The following is a 14,675-nucleotide window of genomic DNA, read 5'->3' on the forward strand; positions in this document are numbered from 1 at the left end:
AGCTCCTCCTATATTTCTGGACTTCTTCATCTCACCATATGATAAGGCACCATGAACTTATGTCAGGTTCTGCATTAGGGTTGCCAGCTCCAGGTTGGGAAATTCCTGGAGATTTGGGGGTTGGAGCCTGGGGAGGGTGGGTTTTGGGGAGAGGCGGGACCTCAGCAGGGTATAATGTCATCGAACCCACCCCCCCAAAGCAACCAAAGTAGAAGGAAAATATAGATGATTCTGTTCCATACGATTGGAAGCATTTATGAAATGAATCCTAGAGGAATAGTTTCAGATGTTGGAAATCTTTTAAAAGGCCAAATAAAAACCAGATTTAGTGTGTTTCATTTTCTCTCTCTCTTTTTCCCTCTCAGCAGGAGTAAAATCAGGTTGCAGATGCCCAGTCTCTGGCGCAGAATAACAGACAATTATAAGGTTCTCTCCCCCGCTCCTTTTTGACTAAGAACTGCACTTGAGTCGTGTCATTTCTAAATATCTGATGACATAAATCATAAGGATTAAAATATCACTTTGGCTCCAGCAGGGAGATTCTTTTAGCCTGCGCTCCTACGTGATTGGCCAGTTTGAAGGTTCTCTTTTCAATGAACAAGGGCAAGCCAGTGAATGAAGGCATTTCCAAAGATCAGCAGTTTCCAAGTCCTTGTTCATTCACTGACAGGAAGAATTTGGACTGATAGAACAGGCGTGGACTTTGTTAAGTCCTTTGGAAAAGAGAAGGAACTTATGTTTGTTGTTGTTATGATGAGGAAGTAGATGGTCTGTTTCATTGTTTGAGGGAACCCTTGTGCAAATTGGGCTACACAATACAACTTGTTATGCTAAATTGCCGTGATCCCATCTTACAAGAAGTGTTACAGCTTCTCCCACAGGGCCTCTGAGTCTCCCCCTGTAGCCATTTGGGTTTCTGTGGTTGCTGTGGTGACCATAAGGCCTCAGCTCAGCTGGGAGGCTGAGAGGAAAATCCTGCTGTATGTATTATTCATGGATGGCTGCTTTCTAACTTCTTAGCCCAGCTCTTTGCTTTCAGTGAGCCATTGTGCACAACTAGTAAATTCTACAACCATAGCCCATTTGGACAGGGCTACTCAATTAGGGAACCAATGGGGCATGGTGTGCAAACCATTCTCAACCACCAGATGTGGTGCTTCTGGTATTCTTGGTTGCATCGTTTGAACCTATGTTGCATTGAAATAGCCCGGTATTTGTCAGTAAAGATGTTGTAATTAAACGAGTTCCTTCCTTGAGTTTAAATGACAAGAAGATAATGAAATATTAGAAAACAAGATAGCCAGTTTGGTGTAGTGGTTAATCTGGAGACCTGGGTTTGATTCCCCACTCCTCCACTTGAAACCAACTGGGTGATCTTGCGTCAGTCACAGCCCTCTCAGAGCTCTCTCAGCCCCACCTCTTCACAGGGTTGTGAGGATAACAATGTCATTGACTTTGTAAACCGGTCTGAGTGTGGCATTAAGTTGTCCTGAAGAGCAGTAAATAAGCACAAGGTTACTATTACGATTACGATTATGATTATTAGAAAAGAACAGGAGGCACCCTCTCATCATGGAGGGGATCCCACCCTTCTCCCCCACTGGGGCAAAGGCTCACCTGCCATCCTGACCACCGGTAGTGCTGCCTCATATGCAAACCTGACTAATGTACCTGCAGCAGTGGGGGAAGCTGTGATGGCTCCCATACCTACTCGCTCATTCACTGCCTGCTTGCACTGACAGCAGCAGAGGGGGGTAGTGGTGATGGCTCACGTGCCCCCTCTTCCACCTGCTTGGTTGCTGATCCTTTGACTCAAATGGGAGATCACAGAATCAGGGTGCAGGCACCCCAAACATCTGGAATATGGGGAATAGAAGTGCCTCGAATCATTCCCTTCAAAATTGCTACTTGGAATGTGCAATGCAATTTGTGGTTTGATGTACAGACTCGACAATTCCCCGGGCTTTGAAGCCACGTTGCATGGCTAACAGCTTCAGGTCTGGGATGCATCTTGCATCTGTGAATTACTTGTGCTGAGTCAGTGCTTAGGAGTAGAAAAGCTTCTTCAAATGAAGCTGCTTTCTATCAAGTCAGACCGCTGGTCTGTCTGTTTTGACTGGTAACACTCCTCCGGAGTCTCCAACAGAGAACGTTCTTTACAAATATCTGCTTCTTCATTTAACATGAGATGCCAGGGACTGAACATGGAACCATGTGTGTGTGTGTGTGTGTGAGGCATGTGCTCTGCCATTGAGTCAAGGGATTATTCATTCTCATTCAAAGCCATTACTTTGGAAGTGTAAATGCAGAATGATGGGGGATACCAACAATAAACTCTTATCAGAAGTTCTTTCTGTGGAGTTCAGCTGCAGTGATGCAACTGAGTTCCTTTGGGTGCCCCAGGAAGGCATCTTAGCTTAAGAATGAAGTTCTTTCTGTAAAGCCATTGATAGGAACGGTTTGACGGGATGGAGGGAATCTTGCAACTGAGCAATTTATGCTGGAGTATCCAAACTTCTTCTTGATACATCTGCACATCTGCTTTTGATGTTTCAGTTGAACATAAGCCACAGAGGCTGACATGTGGTTAGCAATGATTTGGAATAATCAAGATCATGTCAGCCCTTGAAACTAAAATTGGTTGAAAACATGATACATATTAAGCATAATAATAATAAGAGCTGAGGGTTTTGCTGACCTTTTCATTTTCTAATTCTGATGTGAGTGTGTATGAGAAAGGGAGGGAACTTTTTTTTAACAGATGCACAATGTTTTCTTACCTAATTTGGGTTCTGAGCACTTTTAATCTGAAATACTTAAATGAGACCCAATGCAGTGTAATGGTTTAAGCATCGGACTAGAATCCGGGACAGCTCATTTTGAATCTCCACTCGACAATGGAAATGATCTGGGTGATCATGGGCCAATCACACAGTCTCAACACAAGCACAAGATAATTGTGAAGATCAAATGTTAGGCACTTTAGGGAGAAAGGTGGAGTCTAAATGAAGTAAATAAATAAATTTAATATCCAAGGATGTTTAACTTCCAAGAAGAATTCTATTCAGATGACACATCTGTGTTCACTGAATATTAGTTTGTTTATTAAACATCTGTATGTTGTAATCTGCCCTGAGCCTGTTCGCGGGGAAGGCGGACTATAAATTTAATAAATGATAATGATAATGATAATGATAATGATAATGATAATGATAATGATAATGATAATAAACACATACCTCACCTTTCCACATTGTTCAAGACAACCTATAATAATAGTTAAAAAAACATTTTCAGTCAAAACCAAAATAAAATAACAAACTCAAGTCTCCCCCCCCCCCAAAGATGCCTGCCCTTGACACCCCCTCAAAAGCTCTGGCAAACAAGCAAGCCTTGCAGTGCCTCCTGAAGATCCACAAGGAGGGGGGTTCCCTCACCACTTCTGGTAGCCCATTCCACAGAGCAGGAACCATGATGGAGAAGGCCTGGGCTCCAGTTAGGCTCGCCGGGTGTCCACTTAGGGTGGGCAGTCTCCTGGCAATTGGGGCCTCTGCCCGTTGATCCCCAGCAGATGTGCAGGAGGAAGCAGGCTGGTGAAATGGGAGGTGCAGCCATCATCCCCAGCTGATGATGTCACTTCTGGCATGACCCAAAAGAGATGGTGTCACTCTAGCACCGATTCTACAACAATCAGCCCTGGTGCAACGTCATCGCTTCCTGGTCACACTGAAAGTGACATCATTGGTATGGGACTAGGGGTGCCCATGCATGCCCAATAAGTTCCTGCCACCAGCCTCACTCAATTCCCATGGGCTGGCAGGGGGGAACTGGCAACCCTAATTCTGGTTGATGCTAGATGAATCACCATAAGAGGTGGGATCGCCAAAAGATGACTGCCTGAGTACTGTAGTTGGCAAATAGAGACGTATGGAAGGAGATGGTCTTTCAAATATGTGGGTTCCAGATCGGGAAGGTCTTTAAAGGTTATAAGCAGCACCTTGAACTGAGCTCAGAAACAGATTGGCCAACTGATGGGTAGTACATTGGCAACCAATGTAGCTGTTTCAAAATGGGTAGTCTATGTCCCCAGTGGCTATTCAGAGTCTGCTACATTCTGGTCTAGTTGTAGTTTCTGGTTTGTTTTCAGGAGCTTTCAGTAGTCGAAACTCCCTTCTTCAGATACCTGAAGAAAGTATCTGAAGGGAGCTTTGACTTTCAAAAGCTTATACACTGAAAATCTTGTTGGTCTCTAAGAAGCCACTGGTTTCAAATCCCGCCGTTGCACTGACCAGACTACCTACCTGAAACTGTTATGATTTATTGGATTTTTACCCTGGTCTTGCTATTTTTAAGTCCTCAATTAGCCAATTTTTGTTTTTGAGAATGATCAGCGCTCGGGCAAATGGTAGCAGCATCTAAATCTGCTTTTTAATCTTGCGCTTGAGCATTCTCAACATCAACGCAGAGCTACTGCGTGAAACGGGATGCTGGAGTTGATGGACCCCTAGTCTGATTTAGTAGGGCTCTTTGATGTTCTTGCCTGGCTGAGGGCCAAGCTACACATGACGAATGACACTTGAACGGCAAGTGGATTGAGTGGAGGACAAGTGAACAGGGAGAAATACACTTGCCGTTCAAGTGTCATTCGTCATGTGTAGCTTGGCCCTCAGTTTAGAGGAAGTTCTTGATGAAGCAGGAGATATGGCTGATACCAGCTTTGAGAGGAACATGTGTGAGCTGCCAGGCTTTCCTTTGGTCATGAATGGCTGGTCATCAAGGTGGTAGAGATGGCTGCAATTGACCTCTACAAGGGCCAGATTTTCGGTGAAATGGAAATCCTTTATCAAAATCACTTTTATTTATTTTAAAGACAAAAACACTTGCAGTGGGGATCCAAGTCAGGTCAGGGCATGATGTTTTCACAAATTAGGTTCCTGCCCTCTGCCTTTACCCCTGGAGTTACTATTTATCCCACAGAGGAAAGTAGCACTCATGGGAAAGAGGTAGATGGACATTTTGCATTGGGAAAGTAGTGCAGGAGAAAGGACTAATTCCCCTCCCTCCACACTGTGGCCCTTCAGCAACTGTTTTTGCCTTTTAAAAAAAGTATAATTTGGATCTAAGACTCTACCACTAGAACCTACTGTTGACTAAACCAGTGGCTTTCAAGCCAATCTTTAATTGCGGCTTTAGCAGGTGAATGCACAAAGTATGGAAGATGGTTGTTGGGATGATTACAGCACAGTCCAGTCCCATGCAAGTCTATGGAGCAACCACTACGTTGTGTGTGTCATTGAAACTCCTTGGGGGCAGTGTTTCAGAAACCCCAGTCTAGCAACCATATTATAACTTTCTCTCTTTCTTTTTTATTTTTATCTCTTTAGTCAGGTTTGATAAGGACACAGGAGAATGACTTCCTTATATCTCCATTACCTCAACACCTAGCACAGGAACACAACTACACGTCACCCGCTGGACACCACCCTCACGTATTGTACAAACGGACAGCTGAAGAGAAGGTTCACCGGTACAAAGTAGATCCAAACCCCCATCATTTTGCCCCTGGCCATGACAGAAATCACACAGCCCACAAGTTTCACGTTCAAGCGAATGATTACCACCACGGAAGGTTTCAAAAGCAGCATTTTTGTGGACGTCGCAAGAAATGTATGTAAGGAAACTTTCTCTCTTTTTTTGACATAGTTGCTCTTAGTTTATTAGATACTTGCTGTTGATCGTGGCCTGCAGTCACAGGGGATAGGTGAAAGTTAGGAATGAGCCAATACTCCCCTTTTGGCTTTGTTGTATATTACTTTCTTTTTTTTTTGTAAACAGTTTCAATTATGAGCTTTTTACAGTTAGTCTCCTAGATTAGTTAGCATCTGTGTACTCAAATACTGGGTCACCCTAGCAACTGGTTGGGAGTGGGTGTCTTAACTGGTCATAGAGGGGCTCAACTGGTTGGCAGGAACAAAAAACATGGCAGGAAGGTGGGGATGTCCTCAGCATCCCAATACACTGACATCACTCCCTGTGCACCCAGAAATGATGTCAGTGCATTGCCAGGGGATGCCAGGGACACTCTAGCATTTGTGGAAAACTCTATGGTTTAATTTCCCAATTCTCCCCCGCCAGCCGGCTGAGTGGCTGCAGGAAGCCCTGGTCAGGGATGGAGGATCCCCTGCCCTGACCAGGGGAATGGTAAGCCTAAGTATGTGTCACTTATATGTATAATGCTGTTTGTTGGCACACAAGTTACACTGGAAAAGGCATACATTGTCTAGGGAAAAGTTGGGGCTTGGAAACAGAAAAATTGTGCAAAAATAAATTTAAAAAATGGTGCAATAAATTAAAAAATGGGACAACCCTTTAGCCTAATGCCACATTTAAAACACAGCCCTCAGTTTCATCCCTTCCTGCTTCCCTATAATGATTTAACTCACCATGTAGCTTTTATAGAATCGGCATTAGTCGGCAATCTTTTGAAAGCCAGTCATCCCAAGGTACATAATTACAGAGCAGTCCTGCCAAGCAAGTCATGGTTGAGTAATACTGTTTCTTCTTAATAACTCTTTTCTTAATAGCAGCAAATACAAGACTAATCTCAAGGCAAGGTGGTTGAGAAAAGCTCCCTGCATGTTATTGAGCTATATATCTCATGAAGAACATATGATCTTAGATTCCCAGCTAAGCAAATATTTTAGTCTTCTGCACATAGAAAGCAAGCCATTTGCTTTGTGGGGCCATATGGCTTGATTGAAAAAGAGAAGGCTTTCCAGGTTAAACTTTCTTTCCCCCCCCCCCTCTTTGGGGTGAATATTGAATATGTTTATTCTGGCTCTGAAATCCAGATGTTCAGAACTACTGGATTGCTGTAAAGAACAGGAGTTATCTGATTGCTAGTGCATGGGTCTGTTAGCTATCTTTATATACAAAATATGCTTTCAGAATTTGGGTCTGTATCCCAGTCTTTAAACATTTGAATTGGATTCAAAGATGTCCTCTTGCTCATGGAAGGAGTCATTCTGTAAGTGTTCGGCGAAAACATTGCATTATTCGGGGAAAACACTGCATTAAAATAAACACTGTAGAGCCCACAATGGCTTTGATTTATGTTTGGATACAATGTGGGTGGGACCACATGGTAAGTCTTTCCCACCTACTCACCATCTCTCTGCCATTTGGCTGACATGCATGGGTGGGAGCTACCCTAGATTGGTTCTGTTGTGGTTGTATGCAATCAGGCCTGGTTGGACTATGATTTGGGATTATCTTCTATCCATGGTGCATTGCGACTGTAGCAAATTGGCCATCTGAGAACCATGGCCCTTGATGCTGATATGGTACAAACCTTAAAATAAACATTTGAAGTGATACAACAAAGAGGGATAGGAATTGAGAGTATGGGAAATGTATGGTTACCAACCTCTGAAAGATCCAAATTACATCTGATCACCACACTACAGAGATCAGTTCCCTTGGAGAAAATGGTTGATTTGGAGAGTGTACTCTATGACATTATACTTCACTGAGGCCCCTCCCCTCTACAAACCCTGTTCTTCCTAGGCTCCACCCCCCAAATATCTGGGAATCTCCTAACACATAGTTAACAACCCTAAATAAACAGGAAGCTGGGTTTGAAAATTCAGATATCACTTTTTGCCACTTCTGCTGGGTCTAGAAGAAGATGCTAATAACATGATACATTTTTTTTGTCATCTCTGTTGGGTTTAGGGGAAATGCTAATAATCTAATATACCAACTTGAAGGTGGAGATTTTTGTTGTTGTTGAAAAAAGGTGCAAAAGGGAAGAGCTAAATACTACCCCCTTGGTTTTGCTTTTTAATCACAGACCCTGTGACTTCATTCTGTAAAAACCAATGATCATAATATGTGTAAAGTGTTGATTGTTTATTAACAGCCTTCAGGAGCCCCATTTTTCTGCAATGTCTGTATCATGGATTTTTGCCCACCCTGTTGGATGTTTATATGAACTGTAAGCATCTCATTCATTCATTGACTGTATGTATAGTCTGCCTTTCTCACTGAGAAAGTGGACTACACAGTGAAAATTGGTAATAGTCCATACAAAGAGAAATCTGATAAGCACTATGTAAGTCAATGCAATTTATATGGTTGTTTTCACATGCCTTTAAAGGGATGACCTTTCATGGAACGCTGGCAGCTTTTCCTCAGGAATCCAGATGTCTCCATTTGCAAAATGGTTGTGGGTCATTTGGCTTCTGTTTTTTCAGTGCCTTTTCTGGGAATGCACATTTCGCAGTCACAGAAAAGATCCCCCCCCCCACCCAAAAAAGAAGACGAAGCCAAATGGCCCACAAACATTTTGCAAATGGAGATGTCGTCAATTTTCCATGAGTGGGCTGTTCCTTTAAGGGCATGTGAAAATGGCCATTGAATGAACAATGTACTTGGGCTAGGATGATAAAAGTCTGAGTAAGCATACCATATTAGGCATGAGGCAAAGTGTGGATATAAGGAAGAAAAATCAGTAGAAATGACAACAAGATGATGCGAGTATAACGGAGAGTTCATCCTGTAGTGTAATCTGCAATACCTTTCTCTTCATGAAGTGCTTTCCTGAGTTAGTATGTGACAGTATAGCTCTGTTACTTTTACAGAAAAGCTCTCCTGAAGAACTTTGTTATACATAATGTGCTGATTGATAAGAGGGTGGGAGCCTTCCTCAGTGGAGGCCACAACAGAGAAAGCATGTGGATGGGTGGTTGTTAGGCCTACCTGTTTGCAGAAAGCCCTGAACAAATGGTCTGAGTAGTCATAGCAGAACATAGGAGGAATGGCTGTCATATAGAGGTCCTCAGTTCTTTGTATGTGATAGTACCTTGAATTGAACCTGGTAGCCCATGGGTAGCCAATGGAATGACCGCAGAACAGGTGTAATGTTCGTGCCCAGTTTAGCTCCTGTCATACAGAGGTCCTCAGAGGTCCTCAGTTCTTTGTATGTGATAGTACCTTGAATTGAACCTGGTAGCCCATGGGTAGCCAATGGAATGACTGCAGAACAGGTGTAATGTTCATGCCCAGTCCAGCTCCTGATAATAATCAAAGTGTGATATTCTGTACTAACTGGGATCTCAGGACTGAATTCAAGGGCAGATCCTTGTAGAGTGTCTTCCCATAGTCTAATCACAGTGTCACTGTGGCATGGATCCAGTCGACTAGATTCGCTGAGTCAAGGTAGGGTGCCATCTTCCAGGCTTGATGGAATTGGAAGAAAGCATTTTTTTCAGTGGTATTAACTTTCTTCTCCAGCAGTAATGCTGGATCAAGTATAATCTCTAGGCTCTTAACTAAGTTAGCAAGGGTTAGCTGAATTCCATCAAAGGTGGGCAGTACAATGTCCTTCAAGATTTCAGCCTTCCAAGCTACCATTACTTCCATCTTAACAGGATTCAGTTTCAGTTTGTTCTCTCTTAGCATTTAACCACAGAGGCCAGGCAGTGCTTCAAGATTTCTACTGCAGTGCCAAGAGATTAGGAACTGGGTGTCATCAGCATATTGATGATATCCAGTTCCAGAGCTATGAATTATATTTCCTAAAAGATTTACATAGAAGTTTGAATAGTAAGGGGGATAAGACTGCTGTGATGGAGTTCACTTTAAAGAAGGTGTCCTAAGTGCAGCACTCAGAGAGTTGGAAGAGAAGGAGCTAACAACTGCCTGGAATGAGAGCTTGACTGACAGGCTGCTCCCTCCTCTCTCTGATTGGCCAGTCAGAAGCAGCCCTCAAGATGACAGTTGGTGTTGACAGAGGGTTTTTTTAGTTCAGTTGAGTGTATGGGAGAGTCTGAAAAGGAGGGTCAGACAGGTTCCCCTCTGAACTGATCTAAAGGAAAACGTTTGCCCTAACTGTAACAATCTTGTCTTAAGGGAGACTTTTAGTTAAGGATTCCAGGTATAAAAGCACAACTTGAAACTCGTTTACACAGCCATAGCAGTCAAACTTGGATTTTGGCGGGAAAATCTGCCTCAGAGTGGGAGAGTGAAGGGGGGGGGGTGTCTGTCATAACTGCGTCCTGTGGAACCCTACAGAACTGATGATGACACATGGTCTCCAATAACTTTTTGAGACTGCTCAGTTTCAAGCCAGTTCAATGCACATCCCCTGAGAACTACTGCTGCCTCCAAATGTCTGAATAAGATGGCGTGATCCACTGTATGATAGCCTGTAGATAAATCTACTAGGAAGAACAGAGACATGGCATTAGTTTACGTTCAGACGGAGATCATCAACTAAGGTCAACAAGGCTGTCTCCATATCATAGCTGGCCTGAAACCAGACTGAAAAGGTTGTAGAGTTGATAAGATATACAAAAAAACCTGGAGTTGGTCTGTCGCTGCTGTCTCAATCACCTTAGGCTACACTGTTTTTATGGAGGGATGTTATTTTAAGTGATGGGAAGATAACTGCCTCTTTGTGTTGCTGAAGGAAGATACCCTCAGTGACTGATTTATGATGGACGCCAAAGGCTCATCAATGTGATCCTTAAATGATTTCAGCAGCCAGGATGGGCAGAGATCCAAAGCATAGGTGATAGTTTGCATAGAGCTCAAGATCCTGTCAGCTTTCATCATGGTAACTGGTTAAATTGGTCCATAGATGGATGAGACAAAGTATTAGACCTAACCTTAGTCTGAGCTATGTTACAACGAACATCCAACTCAGAATGTATAAGAGACATTTTATCTGCAAAAATCTTTGCAAAAGCATCACATCTGATTGCCTGTTCCCAAGGCATACGAGTTTCAGATTTAGGAGTCAGCAGAACAGACAGAAAACTGTGGGTAGTAATCTTGCCAACCTCCATGTGGTGGCTGGAGTTCTCCCAGAATTACAACTGATCTTCAAGCAACAGAGATCAGTTCCCCTGAAGAAAATGGTTGCTTTGGAGGGTGGACTTTATGGCAATATACCCTGCTGAAGTCCATCTCCTCCCAACCCCACCCTCTCCAGACTCCACCCCCAAAATTTCCAGGTGTTTCCTAACCCAGAGCTGGCAGGCGCTAAAGCTATTCAAGGGCATTGTTTACTATTGTGACAATATCCTAAAGGGGGGAGGTTCTAGAGTCAGTTTTCTTTGAATTCTATCAAAAAAGTTCAAATGGAGAAGCTAATTCACCCCAACAGTAGCCTGCCAGTAACTTTCCAAGTAAGTTAAATACAAGGTTGCCCCTGGTGAACAGTTTTCCTGTCTTTGCCTTCAAAAGTATAACCCGTCGCCTCAGTCCTAACATTGTTCAGTTTTGTGCTTGTGCTTTGGGACATCCTGTTCCTTGGCACAACCCAATCAGAATTACACAAAAAAAGTCTGGCCACACACAGAATAGCTAGTTTAGCTGGTCCCTAGATATTGCAGGGATGTGTATGTGTGTATGTGTCGGGATCTTGTGTGTGTCAGATAGAAAATAATTAGGCAGAAATTTGAAGCCTTTCTGCCTAAGCATGTGAAACTCATTTTTGCAAGATGAATGTTTTCCTCTCAATGACTTATTGTATTAAGCGTCTTTGTTTTGTTTCTTTTCCAAAGGAGGATGAATCAAGATTTAATTAATAACGTCTTTAAATGAACTCTGCACCAGACAGCCCATTTTAACCAGTGTTTGGCATCCGTCGTCGATCTGTTCAGGGTTCTAGTCCCTCAGCACTTTAAGACTGAACTACTTACTTAAAAAAGTCATTTCTGAACGTTGTCCAAATCTCGGCTCTGTTTCCTTTTAGACACACCTAAGCCACCCACAGAGGACACATTCATTCTCTCCGATGAATACGGGAGCTCAGCAAGATTGAAAAGATCCCCCATTAAAAGCCAGAAAGGCGGCAGCTTGAATGTTGAGACTTTGGTTGTGGCTGACAGGAAAATGTTGGAGAAACACAGTAAGGAGAATGTCACCACATACATCTTAACAGTGATGAACATGGTAAGAAAGGGTGTTGCAGAGGAACATAACTTAAGTTTGCTGTGTGCCTGTAGGAAATAGACTGCTAAATGGATTCACTGACTACTTGAACAAAGCTCAGCTGAAACTGCTTACCTCATTTCACGTTTGTTTTCCTGAGTGTTGAAATGTACCTCTGATTTTCAGTCCTCATTGCAAATGTATCTGCATGATTTCAGTGTTGTGAACATCTGTGCCGTGTCCATTCTTCACTGCACCCCTGTCATTCATTCCATTGGTAGTTGTTGTTTCTTGGTGTACTTTCCTGTCTCCTTCTCTTGCCTTCATTGCCATTTGTTTCCCCCAGATGTTGTTTCTTAGTGCCATTTTCCTTCATTGTTTTTGCCTGCCCTTTTCTTCTTAGTGCTGTTCTTCTTCTTCTTCTTTGTTTTTTTTTTTGGGTCGTGTCTCCTTTTTGTGGTGCCATTTTCCTTTTGCTCTTTCTTGTTGAAAGAAGGAAAATGGCAGTAAAACAACAACAGGTGAGGGAATAAAGGAGAGTGAGGGCAAGGGAAGAAGAGGGAAAATAGCACCACAAAAAACACTCCCTCCCCCCCGGCTGGTTTTTCATTTTTACCCTCGTTCTTTGTGATGCCTGCACACAGAGCCAGGTTTTTTTTAAAAAAATATTTTTCGTGGTGGACAATGAAGGTGGTTGGCAGGACGTCTCCTGCTGCAGCAGGTGACCGGATAATCCTACCCTAGTAACTCGCCTACCATGCCACTTGAGCCAGTGATGGGCTAGCTTGGGAAAAGCCCCCCCCATCCTTGGCTCAGGGTGCTTGCCAATTATCCCTACCTCTACTGTAGCAACTTGAACAATCCCTGCCAAAACTAGTTATGTCCTAACTAGTCATATGACCAGGCCTATTAATAGATTGCCACCACTCCCAGGACACTGTAGAGCAGGTGAGAAAAGGCCCCCTTCCCAGACAATTTGAAAATTTCCTCAAAAAATCCTGCTTTGCCCCAGGGCCGAGTCGAGGGGGGGCCGGGGGGGGTAGTCTGCCCCCGGCGCCACCAGGGAGGGGGCGCCGGAAGCAGCTGCCAGCTGCCAGAGGGCACAGGCAGCAGCCCCCCACACCTTGCAGCCCCCTGCCACGCATCCCCTGTCCTGCAGGGCAGGCAAAAGGCAGCACGGGGGGGCTGCGGGGCCGCCCGTGCCATTCACCTGCCCCGCAGGACAGGGGGCAGCCAGCTGCCCCCTGTCCTGCGGGGCAGGTGGATGGCGCAGGTGGCCATGCTGCCTTTTGCCTGCCCTGCAGGGCAGGGGGTGCGCTGCAAGTCGACCACCCCCTGACCTGCGGGGCAGGCGAAAGCAGCGCGGGGGGCTGTGAGGCCGCCCGTGCCATTCGCCTGTGGGGAGGCAAATGGCGCAGGCGGCTTCCCAGCCCCGCATGCTGCCTCTGTTCTGCCCTGCATGATGACGTCACCGAAGTGATGTCATCACGCAGCACAGGGAGTGCGCGTGAGAGAGAGGTGGCCGGCTGAGGGTTGCCCCGGGTGCGGGCAACCCTAGATCCGGCGCTGCTTTGCCCCTCCTGAGGTAACCAGCGACTTGCACCTTATCCATAGGGTGGGTGGGCCAGCTCGCAACCAAAGCAGAGAGCAGAGCAGGGCACGATCGTTTCTCCAGCCCCCTTCTGACTGGCTGTTCCACAGGCAGCAAATGGCTCATCAAGAGTCCACAGGGCTCTCTTGCCTTATTTAAAATTGAGACTGCAACAAATCAATATCCGAGTCTGTCTGGATACTCGTGCACTGAGCCACAGCCCCTGCCCAGTTCTTTACTTGCTGGGATTTTTCACTTAGGGGAGCCTTAAGAATTTGCCCCCCACCCAATGCTGAAGTGGGACAACCCATTCTACCGCCTCAGAATTCTACTGTCATTGAGCAGAACCACAAGTGACAAAAGGCACAGATTGGACACTTGTCAGCTTCCCTCAAGTTTTGATGGGAAATGTAGGCAGCTTGGCGGAATGTTGGACAAGTGACAGTTGAAAAGTCCATTGGACAGCAGTCGGAGAGCGAAGCTGCGAGACCAGGATGCCTACATTTCCCATCAAAACTTGAGGAAAGCAGACAAGTGTCCAATCTGTGCCTTTTGTCACTTGTGGTTCTGCTCTTATTCTACCGCATGTGTAGACTGGACTTGAGAATCCCTCCCCTCAGGAACTTTGTATACTGTATTTTAATTTTCACTTGTATTTTACCGTATTGGATTTTTATGATTGCTTTGAAACATTTGGTTGAAAAGAGAGCATGAAAAATGCACAAATGCATGTTGATGATATTCTTCGTTCTGTGTAGCTCCTCAAAAGGGGTTTCCTGCTATTTTTGTTCTTAGGTAGTTCTCTTTCTTACTGTTGTATCCGTTTTCTCCTTCTCCCAGGTCTCCAGTCTTTTTAAGGACGGTACTATCGGGAGTGACATCAACATTGTGGTTGTGAGTCTTCTTCTTTTGGAACAAGAACCTGTAAGTGATGTGCACAACCCTTTTGTGTCCGGGAAAATATTTTATGTTGAAAATATTATGCAGGCCTAGGGAATGTGCAAAGCATGACAAATCCTATACACAAAACCCTTGGAGTAATGATATCACTCATTCTAGAGTTGACATTTCCCATTTATAATGTTACTGCTCTCCCCCCTTGGAACTATTGAATGAAGAAGCTAGTTTGACTTGTGGAACTCAC

The 14,675-nt window shown here is 44.4% G+C and overlaps 1 protein-coding gene across 1 annotated transcript in view; it reads left to right on the top strand.

Annotated features, from left to right (window-relative positions):
- Positions 1–14,675, top strand: part of ADAMTS18 (ADAM metallopeptidase with thrombospondin type 1 motif 18) — a 136,671-nt gene that overhangs the window by 42,695 nt on the left and 79,301 nt on the right. Inside the window, exons 4-6 of the mRNA XM_055000730.1 lie at positions 5,385–5,667; positions 11,762–11,961; positions 14,372–14,455. Of these exons, the coding sequence (XP_054856705.1) occupies positions 5,385–5,667; positions 11,762–11,961; positions 14,372–14,455 (567 nt within the window). The remainder of the gene's footprint in view (positions 1–5,384; positions 5,668–11,761; positions 11,962–14,371; positions 14,456–14,675) is intronic.

Source organism: Eublepharis macularius, chromosome 16 (assembly GCF_028583425.1).
Source record: "Eublepharis macularius isolate TG4126 chromosome 16, MPM_Emac_v1.0, whole genome shotgun sequence".
Classification (NCBI taxonomy): Eukaryota; Metazoa; Chordata; class Lepidosauria; order Squamata; family Eublepharidae; genus Eublepharis; species Eublepharis macularius.